The 22,054-nt window shown below is 42.7% G+C and overlaps 1 protein-coding gene across 1 annotated transcript in view; it reads right to left on the reverse strand.

Moving 5' to 3' along the window:
- SPIDR (scaffolding protein involved in DNA repair) overlaps nucleotides 1-22,054 on the reverse strand; it is a 363,404-nt gene that overhangs the window by 323,823 nt on the left and 17,527 nt on the right. Inside the window, exons 3-5 of the mRNA XM_018562962.1 lie at nucleotides 19,267-19,336; nucleotides 17,066-17,251; nucleotides 16,731-16,903 (exon numbers count right to left, since the gene is read on the reverse strand). Coding sequence (XP_018418464.1) covers nucleotides 16,731-16,903; nucleotides 17,066-17,251; nucleotides 19,267-19,336 — 429 coding nt within the window. The remainder of the gene's footprint in view (nucleotides 1-16,730; nucleotides 16,904-17,065; nucleotides 17,252-19,266; nucleotides 19,337-22,054) is intronic.

Raw genomic sequence — 22,054 nt, forward strand, 5'->3', positions numbered from 1 at the left:
TATTTTTTACTATATTAAAAGGAAAAATTACCAAAAAGGAAAGAAAAAAAAAAAAAAAAAACTGTATACCATATATTAAATTATAAAACATTTATATTTACCCAATTTTTTGGTAAAATATAAAAGACGGGGTCACGTCGGGTAAAAAGACACAAAACACGTCAAGCCTTAAAATTGCGCGCAGGCGCGAAACCTCAGAAAAGTACAATACCCAAAATTGGCCATAGGCAACGCTGTAAAAGCTTTTACCACTCATCAGTTTAGTGTCATCAGTGATTGATGGCCCTGGAATGATTGCTCTCACTGCGACGTTCACGGCGATATGTAACATGTGTAGCGCAATTGTCATTGTCGCGCGCTGGCGCATCGAACGCGTATTTACGTTTATATGTGCGTAAACGTGGGGGTGGGGGACTTAAAATTTTTTTTTACTGTTTTTATATGTGACTTTTATTTTTTTTACTTTTTAATTTTTTTTTACACTTATTGTTATTGCTATCACATAGGGGGGATAACAATCCCTCTATATAATAGCAAAAGCACCGACAGGTCCTCCTTATGGAGACATTAGGGGTCTCCAAGACCCCTGTCAACTGGGGACCCCCAAAGAAGCTGATGAAGCAGAGATCTGCTTCATCAGCTTCTTCTCCCTGGCTATAGCAGCCAGAGGACTGACAGGTGAATGCGGAAGTGATGTATTACACATCACTTCCACATTCACAGTACGGAGGGAGTTCAGCAAGGAGGAAGATGCTGACCTCCCACCCATCTTACCTTCTGACACCCATGTCCCAGGCCACAGATGGGCTAGCAGATCCCGGGATTGAAGGTGAGGGGTCAGGAGGGGGCGGCACTCCAGGGGGGGATGGGCAAGCAAAACACAACATACAAGAGATAGCCTCCAATCGTTTGTATGTGAAACAGCTGGTAACGGACGGGTTATTTTCTGCCCGTGCGCCAGGGGCCGTGCACAAGCAGAAAAAAAAATGCCGTCTAATTACGGCAACCCGCCCATGTAAGTCTGCTGCCCGTCCATTTTTTCACAGCCGTGCGGACGGCAAGAGGTTGAGAAAGCTTTGTTATGTTTTGATGCCGTGCCTTGAATCTGTGCAGGGTACACTGCAATCTCATGACTACCAAGGAATTCTGGAGCAAAACACACAGCCAAGCATGGTTAAAAGCAATAAGCCCTGATCTGAATCCAGTCAAATCTATGGAAAGAGCTAAAATATGCAGTCTGGAGAAGGCACCTTCAAGCCTGAGTCAGCGGTTTGCTCAAGATGAGTGGGCCAACTACCTGCTGGCAGGTGCAGAAGACTCATTGAGAGCTACAGAAATTGCTTGTTTAACTATTAGGTTAAGGGTCCCAACATTTTGTCCATGCCATTTTCATTATTTAAAATATTCTCTTGAATCAAAATCAAAGTCTGATTTTTATTAATTTACCATAACTTAATATAATGTAACAAACAATGATTGATAGCAATTACTTGTCAATTTCAAATTCACAGAAAATTGTGGGTTCTTCTTTTTTCCGAGAAGGATACCAACACATTTGTACAAGTCTGTATTACAATAACAAAATTACTTTTCTAGTACAAAGCATAGCAAAATTATTTCCAAACTTAATTAAGGCATATTTTAACCACCTCCCTACCAGCCGTTATACTAAAATGACCGCTAGGGACAGCTGTTATTCCGAGTAGACATTTCAAAACATCCTATTGTTTACTGTTGGTGTGTATACAATGCCTATAATCCCACTGGAGATTATAGGCTAAAAGCACAGAGACCATCAGACTATTTTTGTGCCTTGAGAATGCTGTGATGGCCAATCACTGCGATCACAAATGTAAACACTACTACAGTTTTTTCTTACAACAGAGGAAGGAGGATCAATGGAGAGGAAAGAGGCTGCAGCAGAGGAAAGCTTCATTTAAGGTGGTTGGCTTTTAAAGTTCCACTGACTACCCAATTTTGTGGGTAGTCTGCCGCCGCCGCCGTCACCACCACCAAGGGTAGATGTGGAGGATTTTAAAATGCAATTGATTACCAATCATTGTGTGATTGTTTGGGAGGAGGGTTTAAAAGTGTTTGGGTTTATCTATTGCACACAATTCAATTTTAGTGCAATGCAATTTCATCCTCCAGGATACTTTTTTTCACCAGCAATGGAAGACTTGTACTTGGCTTTAGTGGGTGACATTTAACCATCTCAAAACCAATGCGGTGGTTGGTGTTCAATTAAAAAAAGTACTGCATAGAGTATGTTTTCTTTGCAGCAGGCTGAGCTGTGCCCATGAAACTTAATGAGACATGTGACAAAGTTCTAACATAAAAATTAAAAAAAGATAAACAGTGTGGTGTACCAGAGTCGGAGCATCAGCACTGTGCCTGGTAATTCACACCAACAGCTGTGCATTGAAGCTCAGCTGCTGGTATGAAAGTAGACATAACTGTCATCTGAGCTGTACTGGGGACATAAAAGAGAAATCCTATTGGTTGCTATTGCCAAGCACAGAAAATCGATTAAAAGACATTCCGGTTGTGGACGGACAACGGCTTTCAAATAGTCTATGACATGGCGCGCTCCCCTACATACCCTCCTGGCAGTACCTACGGGAACGTAAACAGATCCCAGTGTCCGAACACTTCCGATACCTTCAGCTTCACCACTGGACCTCTGACTTAATAAAAAGGAGAGAACCAGGTTGCATACTTACCTGTTTTGAGCATTTCTGCCTACATTCTCCCGGGTGCCCGGGTTTGGTGTCAATCTTGTATTCCCAGTTAGATAGACTGCTTAGTCACAGCACACACTTTTATGTTAACGGCTGGGAGAGAGATCTGCAGCAGACGTGGTCCCTGGAGAAATGGTGACAGGCATGGAAGAATAGAAAAGATGGTACATGCATGAATCTATAACCAGCCTTTGTTGTAAGCCTTCCCAATGTGCGCCCTGCTATAAAGGCTGGTTATAGATCCATGCATGTACCATCTTTTCTAGTTTGACTATTTTTGGTTTGGGGGACACACTGGAGTCCCAGCGTGCATTTTTGGTTGCTGGGCCTCCAGTGTGTCCCTGCACCTTATTAGGAGGAGTTGGCTACCTCCAGGTACACCTGCATGTAATTTATCAACTTCATTAATATGCTCACACTTGGAGACTCGGATACATAGAGTTAGGACCACACTTTGCAGAGGTGCCTTGGCGCGGCAGTGGCTTCTACATATTTTTGGCCAAAAGTTTGTGCAACTAAAACCTCTGATTTTAACGCATACTGTTGACAGGGCTATTTGTTTGGTTGCAGGCTGGCTGGCAGGTTGAGGCTGGGGAATTTTTGTGTTTGGTATGGAAGAATGTCGCCAGATGTTCACGTAATGTTACAAACGCCGAAGTGGCGTATAAAGTGATTATGCAGTGGTATATAGTCCCAGCTAGACTCGCCCGTATGTACCCTACTTCCTCAGGTAATTGTTATCGGGGATGCCGGGAACCTGGCGACATGTTACACATCTGGTGGCGATGCCCTATTGCTACCCGATTCTGGATCAGAATATATAGACTGCTCGCTGCCTTGTTCCGCACGCATATCCCACGAAACCTTCAACATGCTCTTTTCCACTTGCCCAGACGAAGAACGTCTGCTCTACGGGCTCCCTGTGTGTTCTCTGAGACTGTGGCGCTGTAATCACAGCGCCACCTTTCTCGGTGGTCAGGAACTACACAGAACAGCTGTTCTGTGTTGGAGGGCAGGTTCCATAAAGAGAACCTGTCACCTCCAAACTATCACATAAGGGATTTTAACCCCCTATGTGATAGGAAGAACATTAAGTGGAAAGGAGAGCCGGCTTCCTAGCCAATCAGCATCGAGTCAGGTCACTACTCGCCACCCGGCTTCCTGATTGACCGGGAAGCAGGTTTCCCAGCCAATCACAATCAAGCAGGCCAAACAACATGGAGCCGACTTCCGTGGCAATCAGGAACCTGGGCGGGATGTCATTGTCCACTGCCCGGCTTCCACCAGGGAAGCCTGCTCCATGCCAGCGGAAGCACCGGTATTAGTATTCAGTGTCGGCGAGATCCGAAAATAAAAAAATCAGTACTCGATACCGAAAAAATGGTATTGGTGCATCCTTAGTTTTGATTAAAACTATTTTTTTGTATTGGGACAAGTAGATTGCCATGAAGGACAAGTAGATTTGGCCCCCGCTTTAGCCCTTGGACAAGTAGATTTTTAAAAAATTTCCACACCCCTGCACATATATATATATATATATATATCATACATATATACACACACACACACTTACTATAGCAGAAACCAAACATATATACAAATATCAGGGTTTTATATAGGTTGCAGACTGCTGGCAGTGAATCATGTTTACTGCTAGAACGGCTAACTTTCGTTTTTGGAAGTTCTATTTGTTCAATGTGTGTCACAGCGCAGGCCCATACACGCTCACATAGCGACTATAATTAATGGCAAAACACCCAGCAGAATGTATAGAATGTGTGTATGTAGATGATGGGAACTTGTAAATGCTTCCCTATGTTCCCAAACATACAAGGACAAACCACGTCAATACAATCACATGCTTTAGAATAGGAAATAAACACAAAACAATATGGATGATTTACTTTAGAATATGTCTATCTTTTCGTACTCACAGCTGTTTACACTAACGTGCTAATGGAACCCAACTATGCTATGGTTTCATTTACAGCAGAAATGCTACACACATGTCACACAGATGAGACACTACTGAATGACCTCTGCAAAGCACTTTGTTCCATCTAATGTGACCAATCAGCATTTGAATCTACATGGGTCCATTCTTCAAGCAAAGCATATGGACAAGTAATAAAAGCACTCACGTGGCTTCAAAAGACTATACCATACACAACCGATGGACAGATAAAAAGGCAAGACAAAGTTACAGGTATACAGGCCTCCAGATAGCACGCAGTCAAGAAAAAATTCATGACATATCACCATAGGCTATATCGTGTGGAAACCTATAACCTCTTTAATAAGGCAACACGTCAAGTGCACTAATGCATGGTAATCAACTAGAAATTGTATTTATGTTGTTCAGCAACAATGGAAACCTAAACTTTTCTTTGCATCGTGTTAGTGATTTAGCACCTTTTTTACTCTAACATATTATTTTGTTTCATATCACTTGGCAATTTAAAATGAAAGTATACAAAACTAATACCACAGCTTACATTATCTTTAGACAACAAATACAAAAATAACTTTTGGAAATTGTGTGGAAGGGTTAGAACCTCGGCTAGGTTTACTGCTGCATTTATCCCTACTGGAGAGGTCCTGCCTCTCCAATGTCACTAGAACAGGGGCACCCACAATTTTTCATCTGGAGATCTACTTTTCAGCTGAACGCAGGGAGCCGGCCGGCTTACGTTCCAGTGCGTTCTAGAGGCCGAACACTCTGGAACGCAGACTTTGTGGTGTGAACCGGCCCTCTCTCAGCTCTCTTCTCTCCCTCTCTTTCTCCTCACTCTCTTTTCTCTCCCTCTTTCTCCTCACTCTCTCCCCTGTTTCCATCTGCTGACACTTCTCTCTCTGTGCTGTCTCTTCTCTCACTTTCTCTGCTGTCTCTCTTTTCTCACTTTCTCCGCTGTCTCTCTTCTTTCTCCTTCTCTGCGGTCTCTCTTCTGTCTTTCTTCTCTCTCTCTCTCTGCAGTCTCTTCCCTGTCTGTCTTTTCTTACTTCCACTGCAGCAGCTTCCCAGGTCTCCTCTCGTGCGCCTGCGTCCTGTCTTCCCGCGCTGCTCGTGTGGCCGAATGTGGCCGACGTTGCACACAGGAAGAGGTGTCCCGCCGCTTCCCATTAGCGGCGTCTGACACATTCAGAGCACTGTGGGAGGACAGGACACAGGTCAGTGAGCCGATCGCGATCTACCAGTGTTCGCTTTACGATCGACTGGTAGATCGCAAATCGACCTAATGGGCACCCCTGCACTAGAACAAAAAGTGATGGCAACTCCAAAATTGTGCAGTTGTCATGCTAACAGAAGGTAAGAGGAAATCCTCCAATGGGGACACCTGTTCCAGTAACAACTGTCTAAGACGGAATTTCCTCTCGCTTTGGAGAGATATTTCCTCACTTTTTGAGTGTCTGGGAGAGGAAGTGAAAGGATATGACCTCAATGAATCACAGAGAGCAAAACAGAAAACTGGCAAGGGGTTTTAACCATTTGCTACTCTATCCCCCCAAAAAATCCAAAATGTTTTGGTTAGATAACCTGAAGACTGCAGAGTATGGGATATTTCTCTATTTATTCATAGTAAAATATTAATAAACGTACAGAATGGGGCCAAGGTTCAATTCACCTATGCCATCATGATGTGATTAGACAAAAGGGTGGGTATGAGGCCGTCAAGTAAAAAATAAAAAAAAAGAGCAAGCTGTCATGACCCCGATACTCAAAAGGCTATATGAGACAATATGATGTTTAATGGAGTTTTCTGCCTGAAACCACTATGCCTCATAAAATCAACTCTCTGTTGGCTGCCTTCAACTCTCAGCTGAATAGCCCATTTGGAAGAGACATCATCTAAGCTTTGGATTACATGAGAGACAAATCCTCATGTTATTTTCAGCAAGATTTCATGCTACGCATCAATTAGACATCTGAAACTAGTTCAGCCACTGTGCTTATATAGGGTTTCATAGACTCCAAGAAGGCTTATTCCATTATCAAGTAAATGGAACAAACCAGAATAAACATGATAGTGAGATTAATCGCTGGCCACAGATTTACTGAGTGTGGAGAGACGTGTTTACAAATGCAAATTTGCTGCAGGACACTGCTAAACTTCTGCATTAAACGTAAACATATTTTTCCAGACCTTTGCTTTGTTTTGTTAGCATTACAGCCAGATAAAAGCATGGCAAAATTGCATCTTCTGAGCATATTCCCTGAAATACAGCTTACAGGCAGCAGGTAGTAATAGAAAAATGTGCAAGCAAGAGGATTAACCCCTTGACTGCCAAGACCTTATTTCAAATAACAAGAGGACACAGTTGCAATGACATCAAATAGGTCATGGTAATCAGCAAAACACAAAAAGAGCTTGGTTTTATTTGTGAACAAAGCCGCAACCCCCCCCTTTAAATTGTACCAGTGATTCTACAAACTTGCATGGCATGATTCAGTGAAAAGGCTTCAAAAATACTAGAAGTGTTGATCTATGGGAGTATACGAGAACCAAGCAAACAGTTGGTTGTGATGTCACTGCAGTTTTCTGAACTGATAGGCCTAGCAAGCCCTTTTAGGACTTGTTCACACCAATTGTGGTGTGTTCCAGAGCAGCAGCTGCTGGAACGCACAGCAATCGCATACTAAACTAACCCCTTTGTTCTGGGGCAGGAGGGGGCGTGGCGGTGCATGTCATTGGCACTGCAGCCATGCCCCCCGCCCGCAGTACAATTGGACACATGGCAAAACATTTCCTGCGTTCCGCTCCACTGCAAACGCCAAAACAATGCTGCATGCTCTATTTTTTGTGCTCGCAGTGGACCGGAACGCAGGCAATATTTTGCCACACATCCGATTGCACTGCGTGGCTGTGGCGCCATTGACTTTAATGCAGCACCACGCCACCTCCCGCCCCAGAACGAAGGGGGAAGTTTAGTGTGCAATCACTGTGCGTTCCAGCAGTTACCGCTCTGGAACGCACGTCATGACATGCTGCCCAGCTTCCTGATTGGTCAGGAAGCCAGGCTGCCTAGCAACAAGTAAAGCCAGCTTCCTAGCCAATCAGGAAGCCGGGAGGCGGGTCAAGACGTGCCGCTCGGCTTCCTCATTGGTCAGGAAGCCTGGCTGCCTAGCAACAAGGGAAGCCAGATTCCTAGCCAATCAAGAAGCCGGGAGGCGAATCATGACCTGCCGCCTGGCTTCCTTATTAGCCGGCTCCATGCTTCCTCTCGGCACTGCCGGTCAAGGGGAATCTCCCTCTGACCAGAAGCTCCAGTATTGGGGTAAGTATTGGAGCATTTGGGCGAGTACGAGTACTGGCACAAATACTCTGTATTGATGCATCCCTAGAAACAGTGAATCTTCACATATAACCAAGAATACATTACACCATAATCATGTGATTTAGTAACTTATATTGTGCTAAATCCAAAACCATTTCTAACTATGCTCCACATGCCATTAGACCTGAAAGACCTCTCCTCAGCTACCACACTATTTTATCCACGAATGTGTATTCTTCACTCTCATTCTACTGGTGTTATGTGAGAGAAACCTTCTTAGCCACTAGTCAGATATGGGTGTCACGCTGGCCATCACTCAACCAGCAGAGGACTGGTGGCACAGGAAGAGGGAAGACGTGGAGGTCAGCACTTTTCACTTGTTCTGCCTGATGAAGGGGATCCTGTGTGACCCCGAAACGTTGCAATAAGTGTATTGTTGCATGGACGTCAATAAATAGACGTTATTCTACCATTGCAGTGCCGGTGTCCATAATTGCTTATACTATTTAGACGGTGGCCATCCATCGACTACTGATGCACCCATCTCATTATTATGGATCAGCAGTCAGGAGTGCAATGGGTACATGGATTGTATTGCAATACTCACCCATAAATAAACCTTTTCCAAAAAAAATGGGGCTGGCATTGCTGACCTCCTTAATGACCCTGTCACTAGTACATATATCAGCCTGAGCCTATGCAGTGAGAATAGGCATGGAGCACTTACTGACACTTCCTATATGGTATCAGTCCATTTATTTTATTTTTCAGTAACCACCTACAGCCACAAAATAAATTAGCAGTGTAGCTGTACTCTGCTCAGCCCACGCTCACCTTCCCTTTGCTCTGCCACCTCTCTGTTATATCAATGTTTCTTTTACAGGTGAAGTATTTTGCAAAAATGGCCTTGTTTTGGCCCTGATTTCCGTGTATGACCCTGGCTCCGTCTACTGATCTCCTGGTTCCCGACTCCAGCTTTGTTTCTGTTCATCCTGCTCTCGGTGTTCACTGACCTGGTTCGGCTCACTACTCACTGTGGCTTCTGACTCCTGAACTTTCTCCATTGTATTCAATAAACTCCTGTTATATTTTAAACCTGCACTTTAAGTTTCTGTCTTGTTTGTTGGTTCCCTGACAGGAAGACATCAATGCTGCAATGTATAGAAAAAGTACTATGCATAATACAGATGCTCAGACATCTCAAGACTGGAAAACTGGCATGCAAAAAGATTATCCAAAACCTACACAACAAAATTATTCCATTTATACAGATGGATTGTTCTGGTGATACTAGATAAACAGATGAATGAAAATAAGTTAAAAATTACTTGTTTCTTCAGATCGCTAAAGAAAGTTTATTAGCAGGCTTGCTATTAACTATACTGTGCACTGTGTTCCACTTTCTTACTAAGGATTCAACTTTCCCACCTTCAAGCTGCCAGGGCAAAGCCCCATCCATCTGACATTTCTTCATCTAAAAGGTAGTACCCTTGTAGACCACTGGCGAGTTCTCTTTAGACAGCTGAGCACAGCATTAACCCCTAACCATAAGCATTAAACCCTAACCACAATGTAGATGAACGCTTCACTGTGCAATGCCCAATGCAGAAGGAATGTTTGCTTACATTCCACATTGACACATATAATTTCATAGAGTTGCTTGCTCTACCTGTGAGAGCCCACTGTCATTATCAGCTCATGGTCTCTTTTAACAATAGTAGAATGTGGCTCCCAATGATGATCACCATTACACAAGACAATGTTGCTCACGTGGCTTTGTTAGTAAACAGATGTAAGTGACAGTTGACAGTGTATTTCTTTCTCTGTGCACTCACTGTGGAAGGAAAGCATTTTTTTAAAAGGTGACAGTACAGGTTTTTTTTAAAGAAAAAAAGTAACACAAGATGAAAAATTTATTTTCACACTGGTAAGCAAAGCTTTTTTTTAAATAACCTCAAAGTATTACTGTGACAGCTCTATATTTATTACCCTAGTGCAGGGGTGCGGAATTCCTATCACCCGACGCCTGGGGCATTCAGTTCCGGGCACTGGGCGGGTAGTTTTTTTTCTACATTTAGCTCTGTTGCGGGCTAGCAGAGCTAAATCTAGAGCGGAGGAGCCAGCGCTGATTTATTATAGGTGATCTCAGATCACTTGTATAAAATGAGCAGCCATCTTGTCCCCCCACCCTGTGGTTTTCAGGGTCCCCCGCTCTCTTGTAGGGGACCACGGCAATCATTTCAGGATGGAGAGCGGCGAGCAGTGCGGACAACGTGCTATCTCCACTCTGCTCCCTGAGATAGGGGGCGCTGTAGTCACAGCATCCCCTATCTCAGCTGTCACAGGCTGCACAGAATCGAGCTGTGTTGGAGGGCAGGTTTCAGAAGGAGAATCTGTCACCTCCAAACACTATCACATAGGGGATTGTTAGCCCCTGTGTGATAGTAATACAGTTAAGTGGGAGAAAAAAACCCTGAAAATAATAAAATTAAAAGTGATAAAAAAAGTTTTTAAAAATCATTAAAAAAATTAATAAAACAGTAAAAAATAAAATAAAAGCAAGTAGATAGTCATGAGGGACAAGTAGATTGGGCCCTCGCTTTAGTCCTTGGACAAGAAGTGTTTTTGTGTATCACTTTGAAGATCTTCAAATCATCTCTGAATTGGTGCTGGCACTGTACTTCCTTCTAGAGGGTGGCTACTTTTGTTCCCCATGGTCCCTGTGTGTGTTGTAAAAGTAGTCACCGCTCCAAGCTTACTCCCATGATGGGCTACAATCTCACTACAAATTGGTAAACTAAACATGAGATTAAAATTAGGAGTTAAATCTTCAGAGTTACTTTAAGATGTAGGGATGCATCGATATATTGGCACAATGCCAAAAGTGCCATTTTCTGACCGATACATCGGCGCATCCGTGTATTCTCTCCTCCCCACTGGGCCTTGCTCTGTGTCCCAGCAGGGAGGAGAGGAACTGTGACAGCCGGCCGAGCACTGCGGGGAGGAGAGCGCTGTGATCGGCCGGCGTCTCTCCTCCCACACCGCTCAGCCTCCTGTCACAGAACAGGAGAGCGGCCGTGTGGGCGGAGACAGCCAGCGCTGTCACAGGCTGAGCTCTCCTCTCTGCACTGCTCGCTGAGCCTCCTGTCACAGCATGTCAGGATGGAGAGCGGGTACAAGCAGTGATCGCTGAGTGTTTGTACATAATTGAGGACATAGTATGGTTACTATATCCTCAATTATGAATGAATGGAAGTGATCTACATCACCTCCTGTTCATTCATGATTGTGGTTATAGTAAACATATGTTCTCATTAGAGGTGCACCGAAATGGAAATTTTAAAACTGAAACGAAACCAAAATTAAGAGTGTGTGTACCGTGCTCTTCTCTCTGACACGCTGTCACAGGAGGCTGATCGAGCGGTGTAGGGAGAAAAGCCCAGCCTCCTGTGACAGGGCTGTCTCCGCCCCCACACCGTTCTGCTGGACTGTGATAGGCGGCAGATCGGTGTGGGAGGAGACGCCGGCCGTTCACAGCACTCTCCACCGCAGCGCTCGGCCGGCTGTCACTTTCTCTTCTCCCCACTGGGACATAGAGCAGTGCCCAGCGGGGAGAAAAGAAATCACGGATGCGTCGATGTATCGGCAGAAAAATGGCACTTTCGGCATTATGCCAAAAGTGCCATTTTCGGCAGATATGTTTCGGCGGCCGATATATCGGTGCATCCCTAGTTCTCATGTTATCAGTGAACAGGAACACTCAGTATAGAGGATTCCTGTTCATTTATAACAGGGGCTGCAGAAAAAGAGATTGAGGACTTTGTGTCCCCAATCTCTTTTTCTATTTTAAAAAGGGAAATATCAGGGGTCTGTTTAGACCCCTAATATTTTCCCAAAGCCCCTAAAAGTAAAAAATATTTAATAAAAATAAATATTAAAAAAATGTAAACGTTTATAAAAAGTAAATAATATGTGTGTTTAACCTCCCCAAGTCATCCTACTGCGCTGCGTACAATTACCAAAACAATGAAACCAACACTAAAATAAAAGGAAAACATTTTCTATAGCCACAGCGAATATATGAACAGAATAATGCAGATGCATTTTGCAAGTCCTGTATTTTAGTTTAACAAATGAATTATTGTTTGAATTCTGGCACCCTCTGGAGGGTAATGCAGATACAATCAGCTTATCTGCCTTGAACAGTTACCAAGTAAGCTGGAGACTCTGCCAATAATTAACAACATAGATTAAGGCACAAAGTGCTAGCAGGTGAAAGGTGATTCACAAGTGGCTGAAACACATTGGAAAAGCAAAGTCCATCCAGACAATCATCTTATATGACCTTCTGGCCTTATGAACACAACTTATCTACTGAAAACATTGGGAAAAGTGTTGGAGCTGGAAAGACACAACCCTTGTACACATGTGACCTTGTCAATAATGTAAAGTGAAATATATGTCACAAAATGTCAGCGTTGTCATCAATGAACTATGTCAGTGTTGGAAACTATTAAGTTTGAAGAAGTAACCGTTTATGATCATAATACTGCTGAGTACTAAAAAGTTGGAATGCCAATATTAAAGCTGAACTCCAGCCTTAGCTTCAATCTTGCTCAGTTGTACAGACCCTTTCCGTACTACAATTGCTTACTCTGATTTCACTGCACACAGTGAGCTTCTCACAATGTGCATTAGAAGTTGCAGCAAGTCAGACAGAACCTGCCACGTTTCCTAGCTGGAGAATGTCCAGCATTATCCGGCTCTTTGCTTCCGAGTGTGATTGTCCCGGGCCCACCAATTATATGTATAATTATTTCAGTTCTTTCAATCATGGAGGCCAAGTATCACATGTTGGCATTACATAGTGTAGTCCAAGGTATTTTGTTGCTTACATACAAATAAAGTTCCTCTACTTCCTGGTCCAGTTCTGGCAGAAATGATGTAACGTTCTAAAGGTGTGTTTGTTGTTATTTTAAAGATAGAAGTAACATTCCTCTTTAAGAGTCAGAGTGCTCTAATGTTTTCAAAAAGCTACAGACAGTACCCTGCTGGTCCATCCCACAAGGCATGATTTAGCTGCATTACATAGAAAGGTACAGGGACCCAGTAATTACAACAATGGGTCTAAAATGGTCTACCGTATAATGAAAACATTTAAAAATGTAATTAGCATGAAGGGGGAAACCAGGGAAGGCAAAATATAAGCAGAATTAACTTCAGCGTTAGGGTGCTTCTATCAACAAAAGTAAAAGCTTATATTAGAGCTGATGCGTTACCAAACGCCACTTGATTTAGCAAAGTATCCTAATCATACCTTGTAAAAGTGCTTCAAGCCTCCACCACAAAACCAAGTCAATGGCACACTATTTGCGAAGTAGAAATGCAGGTTTATCTGGCTAGAAAACCTTCCAAATCACTGTATTCACAACATGGAATACTTGGAGTATGCAGGAGCTTGCATTTTCACAACTGTCATCCTGTCACATAACTTTATAAGGCAGCCCAGCAAAAGAAGAAGACACTTTTCCCAAAAGTATTATATTTTGTACATCAGTAAACAGAAATGCATAAAACCTGGAAATTAAACACTAGCAGAAAAACTCATTGCAATTGTTTCAATCACTTTGTCTTTAAATATATTTATCAGGCCTTTCTTTCAATCTCCTTGCTTTATCTACATGGGTAGATAAACACTGTAAAGCACTGCGATAAAAAACCTACTACTAAATTAATCGTGAAAATGCCCCAATACTGAACACCAATAACAGCGCTTTCAAATTTTTAAAATGAAGTGTCTGCCTGAGGTCCCGTGCTTGCTTGGGACCTTGGCAGCCTACCTGTGAACCGAGGCACCTGTGTACAGCGTCGGCCCGCAAATCTCCTCCTCCTTCAAGGGGAACTGCGCAGTGCTGCTTACAGCACTTCCGCTACCCAAACCCGCCTGCAAGACCCACCGGACCCCTGGTGAGACCCCGCATAGCCCTCCTGAGACCCCCACACAGCCCACCTGAGAACCCGCACAGCCCACCTGAGAACCCGCACAGCCCACCTGAGAAGCCGCACAGCCCACCCTGCATTGCTGGGATTTGTAGTACACTATATTGGATGATATTTTGCATTGCTGTATAATGTTTTGTTAGGATTTGTAGTCCCTCTACAGCTTGGAGTAAGGAGCAGAACTACCAGGCGAGCAGCATTTGCAGCTGTGACCAGGCCCTGGCACTCCACCGCTGTCCTAAAATCATTAGTCTGTATTGTTTTAGAAAGACTGTTTCATGCCACTAAAAAAAGGTATCTGTAATTGGTATCGGCGAGTACTTGAGCAAAAGTATCGGTACTCAGCCTTGAAAAAATGGTATCGGTGCATCACTAATTATTAGTCATCTTTTGCAGGCTACATCTACTTTAACACAGAACTATGACCACAACTGGCTATAGTTCTTGTTTGGGTTGCAAGAGAACATTTACTATGTCGTACTGTCACCCAAAACTCAGCCTATAGTGAGATATTGCCCGCTATAAGCTGAGAGCGCAGAGCCTCGCTGAAGCCGGGAAGGATGCCAACAATATTGTCACGATCTACCCGTCTGACAGCTGGCTCTGCCTCTGTAGAGCTGTCTGCCCCCTCCCCTGTCTGTCCCTCCAATGAAAGCTGGAGGAACAGAGAGAGAGAGAGAGAGAGGGGGGAGGGGGTAATCCCTGAGGGGAGCAGTCACTGACAGTCACCACTCTCTGCAGGAAGGAGATCTTGAACTGGGCGATCAGCTTAATGTGATTGCTCAGTTCTCGATCTATAGAGCCGACGCGTGCAGTGTCAGACATCAGCTGTGACTATTGGGATGAGTGCATTTCACTCTCCCCATAGTTCTCGTTTAATCTTTTGTATTATGACAGAGTTGCCTTAAAGTGTATCAAAAGCCAAAACAAACAGATTTGAGAATGGTGAAAACCCGTCAGTGAGAGGAAAGGTAAGGGGAAATGTTATCAGTGGAACAAGTATCCTATTGGTAGGTTTCCCTTCCTTCCTCTTCCTGTTCTGGTGACAACCGTAACATTTTGATATTCCCATCACTTTCTGTCCTGCTGGCAGTGGTTACAAGGATACATTGAAAGAATACATTTCTCCAGTGGACAAAGAAAGCAATAAAAAACTGACAGTTGTTTCCCGCTAAACAACTTTTTGGCATGAAATATTCTTTACTTCTGACTGTGGAAAGAAAAATTACCACGCAGCTCTTATGGCTTTGAGAAACAAATACAACTCTTAAAGATGAAAGTGTAACTTGGCTGCCCTCTGCTGTCATTTTATTAGAACACCAGCATTGCATTTGAACAGGGTTGTGACTATTACCTAACCACGCATTTTTGTTTGCATGAAGTATATATAAAATGGTGACAAGAAAATACAAGAAAACAATGCTGATTGTGGAATAACTCCAATCATCCAACTATATAGGCACTGCAGCATCAGCATGAGGGAATGCAGTACTCTTCAGTCTGATGTAGTGCACTATAAACTGCAGTTAACCTGTACTCAAACACTGATACTGATCTTAGTGTACTACCAGCACATACTGATCTCAGTGTACTACCAGCACATACTCAATGTACTAGGTGTTAACCTGGAGCTGTACAGCATAGGTAGACCAGATGTTAAACTTTACCTTACCTTTACCTAGCAGCTCACAAATGTTTTTTTTCATGTATACATTTTGTTCTACCTCCTTTGCAACTGAAACCTAAGTTACCCTTCATAGACTGAGCAAGTTCGATGTACAAGTAAGATCATATTTGGACTCCAGTGTTTTCTGCCCTTTTAGCAGCTCACAAGCACACAGGCATCCACAATGGTGTGCTGCTATTCAGGCTAAAAACAATGACACAAGTAAAAATGTAATTCTACTTCAAATTCATAAGAGTTCTATTGCCACAATATGAGAATTCCTTTGAAGCAGGTGGGTGAATTCTATAAGCAGAGGAAGAAAATGTAACAATTGAGTCAAAGAGCAATGGCAAATGTTCTGGATCACTGGTGCCTACTCTGCGGACCTTTGGCTCTTACTATGCAGCTCTCAGAACCCCTGCAGACAGGGGTCTGTTTCGGTGCTTATTCGAACCAGTAAAAGGAAAAATATATCTTTAGAGTGGCTTCTTGTGTATTTCTTTCACAGTGGCTTATTTTTTTTCTTTACTATCCATTCCTGTTCACTATTTTATGCTTCGTTTTCAACAATGATTCTTTATAATGGATCTTTTGGGAGACATTTTAATTGTGGCACAAGAAAGTTTATAGGGAGCTTTAAGGAGCACAAATGTTGAAGCGTTGACTAGTAAAAGGGCTGTAATAGCCATGATCTCTAGCAGTTAACGTGTCTCCAGGGAATGCCTGTCTACTGAAGAATGTCCCCAGTCTCCAACAAATCCTAAAGCATGTTTGCAGTGGCTCACCATCTCCTGTTGCATGTCTTCAGTCTCTGACAGCTTTCTATAGCAATTTATTTACTAAATATCATATTCAGCCGTTTGGTGTTGTCAGGGGCCACCAATGCTAGAAAGACCATGAGGGAGGTGTGTACTTAACGAATTATGGATTTAATTAGGCCACAATACACACGTCCACCAGTCTTATCCATTATGTTTTATCACATACTATATCACAGTAGTTTGTTTAGAAATATGGTATCAGATAAGATTTAATTAAAGTAAACTTACTTTGGAAAGTTCTGGCTTGCACTGCTGGGATGATAAAAGATCGCTGGTTGAGGATTCAGAGCCTGAGATCTCTACAACACTTTCAGCATTTTCAGACACATTACCCTTATCGGAACCACACTCCAAATCATTGTCATCTTGAAAGTCGGTAATGGTAAGCACATCAGCAACAACTGCATAAAACATACAAAAGTAAGCTACAGCATTAACTGATTGATACTGCTACAGGCTCATCTTTTCTGTCTGTAAATATTTATGTGGTTTTGTGTATAATTTCTCTTTCCTTATTATGATAAAAATGGTAATATACATCAGAATCAAACAAATGATCTTACCTCTACTGCAACCTTCAGCAGAGACAGACATCTCTGTATCATTCAATCTACTTGCACTCTGAGGAGATATTTCAGAAATGTCAGGTAGTAAATCTGCCTCTTCACTCCCATCATTGGACATACTGCTGTCACTGGAACTCCATACAATGTCCGCTGGATCTTTTCCACAGCTTTCTGCTGAAGTTTCTGGAAGAAGATAAAAATAAAGATTATCTTCTCTATTATCACTGTGTCACAATTTTTTTGATAATGGTTTGAAAATAAAGCTATTAGTACACAAAGTAGCAGTCGATCCGCCCGTCAGTCTGGAGAGGAATACATACATGACTAAAGGGAAGGTACAATTTACACAACCATAACCTTTTAAATAGAACAGGTTCACTTTACTGTATGGACCATACAGCACTCACTACATAAGAGATTTTTTTTTCAAGGAAGCATTAATTGCATTATAAAAACACCTATAGTATGTATGCTGATGAAATAACAGGATAGTTTATGCTGTAGACTTTGGAAGGGTTAAGGTTAGGGTGGATTGAATTACATGTAAGGATCCAGTTAAAACAGCTGTAAAGGTATAAAATATAAAAAGCAATGGGAGGAATGTATCAAAACTGGAGAAGACAAAAACTGGAGCAGTTGCCCATGGCAACCAATCAGTGTCTCTCTTCAGTTTGCTAAGGTAAAATTTGAAAATTAGACATAGAAGCTGATTGGTTGCAGTGCAAATCTGCTCCAGTTTTGATCAATTCCTCCCAATGTATTTTAAAAAAACAGAGTGCATGTTATGGTATTATGTGATTATATTCTGGTTCTTTAAATGTGAAAAATAATTTAAAATACCATATTTTACCATAGTTCTGACTTCTGTTTGACTTTTTGAAAAAACTACTTGTCCAAGGGCTAAAGCGGGGGTTAAATCTACTTGTCCCAATACAAAAAAAAATATTTTTAAAAGTTTAAAACTAGGGATGGCCCAATACCAGTTTTTGGGTATCGAGTATGAGTGCCGATATTTTGCTTTCAGTACTCACTATCACTTTCAGTATCGGTGCTTCCGTTGGGATGGAGCAGGCTTCCCGGGCAATCAGGAAGCCGGGCAGTGGGTAATGAGATACTACCCGACTTCCTGACTGCCAGGGAAGCCGACTCCATGTTGTTTGGCCGGCTTGATTGTGAATGGCTGGGAAGCCGGTTTCCCGGCCAATCAGCATCGAGCCAGCTTGCTAGCCAATCAGGAAACCTGGCGGATAGTAATTACCTGATTGGCCGGGAGGATAGCGCGATGCTGATTGGCAGCCAATCAGCAAGGAGCTGGCTTCCCGGCCAATCAGGAAACTGGGAGGCGGGTCATTAGTCACTAACCCCGCTTCCTGATTGCACGGGAAGCTGGCTCCATGTTCGCCTACGGCACTGCCGGTCGGAGGAAATCTTCCTCTGACCGGTTGTTTCAGTATTGGGGATGGTATCTGAGCATTTGGGCGAGTACTAGTACTAGCCCGAATACTCCGTATCTGTGCATCCCTAATCAGAACTGTATTTGACTGTGCTAAATATCGCTTCTCATTGGTTAGCGTGGTCACCTGACCATGCTGACCAATGAGTGCTTGCAATTTGCGAGCAAAATTCAAAATGCATAGGGCCCGACTGCGCTGGACAGTATGGGGTAAGGACACCTGTATTGGCGGAGGGGAAGGACTGTTCGCAGAAAGTTAAGTATAGCTTAAGCTATACTTAAGTATAGCTTAGGGGGGTGAGAGAGACCAGGCCAGATTTGATTGGGTAATTCCATTTTCCCGTATTACCTGGGAAAGTGAACACACCAAGCTCCACAATATAGATTGTCCGGAGCCGGGCTAAATGTATTAAAAAACGACTCGCCTGGCGCCCGAAACTGCATTTCCCGGGCGTCAGGTGATAGGAATTCCACACCCCTGCTTTCTATTTTAGAAAATATTGAAGCCAAAGACAGCCAAGCAAATAGCACTTTTAGAAGGAGGTGAAAGCCTTGGTAGGTATTACCGCAGTACATGTTTCCTTTAGGAGGTGCGTCGGGGCTGCGATGGCTGTTTTTTTAGCATTCAAAATAAGGGAACTATGGGTGGAATCCAATATCAGGCCGATTTTCATGCAAATTCAATTTTTATTGCTTTTTCTATCATGACGGGCTTGACTGCAATTATATAACGCATGCAACTCACCTTCATCAAATAAAAAGGACTGTGCCAAGTGCCTGACAGCCTGGAATTTTCCTCCTGATGGCTTACATTTCTGCAGTGGGGGAGACAAGAATTTGCTTTCTTAAAGATGATGAAGCTTATAGGATAAATGCACTTATTCTTTTTTGCCCCTTTGCCCTGACCTAACTGAACCCACCCTTCCCCTCCAAAGATGTTATACTTGCTTCGATCCAGCAGCCGCAGTCGCTAGTGTTGGTTTACTTCCTGGCTACACCTGTGATTTACTCCCTTCATCTCCGGCCTAGGGACACAGCCCCACAGAAGTCTATGAGGTTTAATGCACAGGCGCAGCCAGGACTGTAAGACTTTTGGTGCTTGATGTAGGCTGCCAGATCAAGGTAAGTATGCATCTGTGGAGGGTGGGTTCAATTAGGTCAGGACAAAAGGGCCTTAAATTAAGAAAAAAATTAAAAACATTTTATACATAAAAATGTCAACAGCCTAGTAGTATGAAGACTGAAAGTAAATGCTCACCAGTCATTGTGTAAAATAACTGCAATTGCACACTAGCTATATATGGCACTACAACTGTCCTCATGACCATCTGCTGCTGGATATCAGTACAATTTAGGTGCTCCAGGTAAAAGACTTGAGAATAGGAAATTTCACTTTGAATTAATTAGCATGGCAGGGAATACTTTTTGTACAATCCATCTCATCCCTTTTGCATGACTTCAGCCAAGCCATCAAACTGTATTCCAAGGTGCATGTCATTATGAAAACGTTCAAACACCAAGGTAGACTGAAGCACAGAAGAAAGAAGCCTAGGAAAAGATATTTGTCTTTTATGACTGCAAGTTATATATAGGATCTTTCACTTTATAAACAGAGTTCTTATATTCTCCACCATGCAGACCTGAATTATGTTTTCCACTACTGATTTTACCTCATGAGTAAAATTCCACCAAATTTACTCACTCAAAGCTTACTTGATTGGCACCACAACTCACATAAAAAAAAAACATGCAAATGTATGCTGTACAGCAATTCATTATCTCTACACTACTCTGCTGATTACATATCTGCCTAATCAAAGGAACTTGTAAGAAATTGTTAACACTTTTTGTGCAACCTTCACTAAACCACTGCCACCCAGAGGACGACAAGGATAGCACAGCATATAGATTGTGCGTAGATTTAACAGAACTCATATGGACAAGATTTAAAAGCAATCAGTCATTCTCAAAGTAAACCTGTCATGAAAGACACATGAAGACTGCTGCGGCTATCTAATTGAGAAAATGCTGTTTTCTTGGACGTCACGCTGACCCTACTGCTGTAAGTCAATGACACGTATCAAGTATGCAGATTAAGACTTCCAACTTTGCTGATCTGCCCAGTTATTTGAGGTTGGTGGTTTACAAAGTTCTGAAGCCAGTCAGTCACCATATGACCCAAGAAAACTATTACTTTTAGAAGGGGCCAGCAATGGCAGCCTTCATGTTTATTATATGACAAGTCCACTTTAAGTTAAGAAAGGACCTCATAGATCCGATTCTGTCTTCCTAATAATGAATATTGGGTATGGAAGTCTATAAAATAGTTAACCTATAGCATCAACTCACAAGCACCCAAGTTTTCTTGTGTTCTTGCTGTAATTATGGAAATGTTACTGTGCCGCCCCAACAGGGGCATAGAATATGAGATGCATAGCCTCAGTTAATATTAGCATTGTTATATAGGTTAGAATTTATATAGTGTGATTTGCCCAACTATTTTCTCATAGCTAAATTCATGTGTTATCCTATGCTGCCATCTAGTGACCTTTTGTTGTAACAAACATGTTTTCTGTAATTATTCCTCATGTGACGATGTATTTCCCCCTAGTGTAGCCCCACCCTTCTTCCTGTGTGCAGTACTTCCTGTGTCATGGGCACAGTTGAAAGCCACATGTAACAAGGACACACAGGTAATCTGCACAGTACGGAGGAAAGGCATCATTTTCTGACCGCACAATACTATAACCGTTCAACTGCTGTTCCTATCATCTGCTGTAACCCTGATGTTAAAGAATAAACACCTCTTTTGAATGAATCGGTATTGACGAGTTCAGCTATCTGACGAGGATTGTCCGCAGTGAGTATATCTGCTTATACAGGCCAGGCATAGAGGTCTCAGCAAGGGATATATTTCGCTATCACAACGATCGGAGTCAGAATAGTTACAAAATGCATAGAATTCTTACAGCCTGCTGTGTATATGTGTGTGCCTAATCTGCAATCAAGATCAGTGCCAGCCGCCATCTTGTGAAAGCACATGGTCGCACAAGCTTACTGCACTTCATGTGAATGTTGAAAACTGTTTCTCTACATTGAACTGTGTTACCCCACCTGTCTAAGCTGCTGTTCGTCTTCTTAAAGAGACAGTACCATTTTTTGCAAAAACGTGAAAAATGTCTAGACAAGGCTCTGAACACTCTTTTATGGCTGAACCAACGCAGATACATCATGCCTCTGAACCCGCAGACGTACAGGGAGCAGATTCTGCAGATATTGCCGAACAGAGTGTGAGACCCAAACGTACAGTAAAACCAACACAGAAACTCAGAGAAAACTATGAATACACTAGAGATGAGTTCTCCAGCAATCTGTCAGACCTCTGGGACAGAACTTCACACTGCATGTCAGTTTTGTCACACTTTAATGATCAACCAGCTGAATTGAGAGACTCTATAGATCGCCTAACTGCTGCGTATGAACGTTACCAGCGACTGTCTGCAAAATACACAGCTTTCTTGCAGGACTGTAAT

This window comes from Nanorana parkeri, unplaced genomic scaffold (assembly GCF_000935625.1).
Source record: "Nanorana parkeri isolate BGI_ZX_2015 unplaced genomic scaffold, ASM93562v1 scaffold617, whole genome shotgun sequence".
Taxonomy (NCBI): domain Eukaryota; kingdom Metazoa; phylum Chordata; class Amphibia; order Anura; family Dicroglossidae; genus Nanorana; species Nanorana parkeri.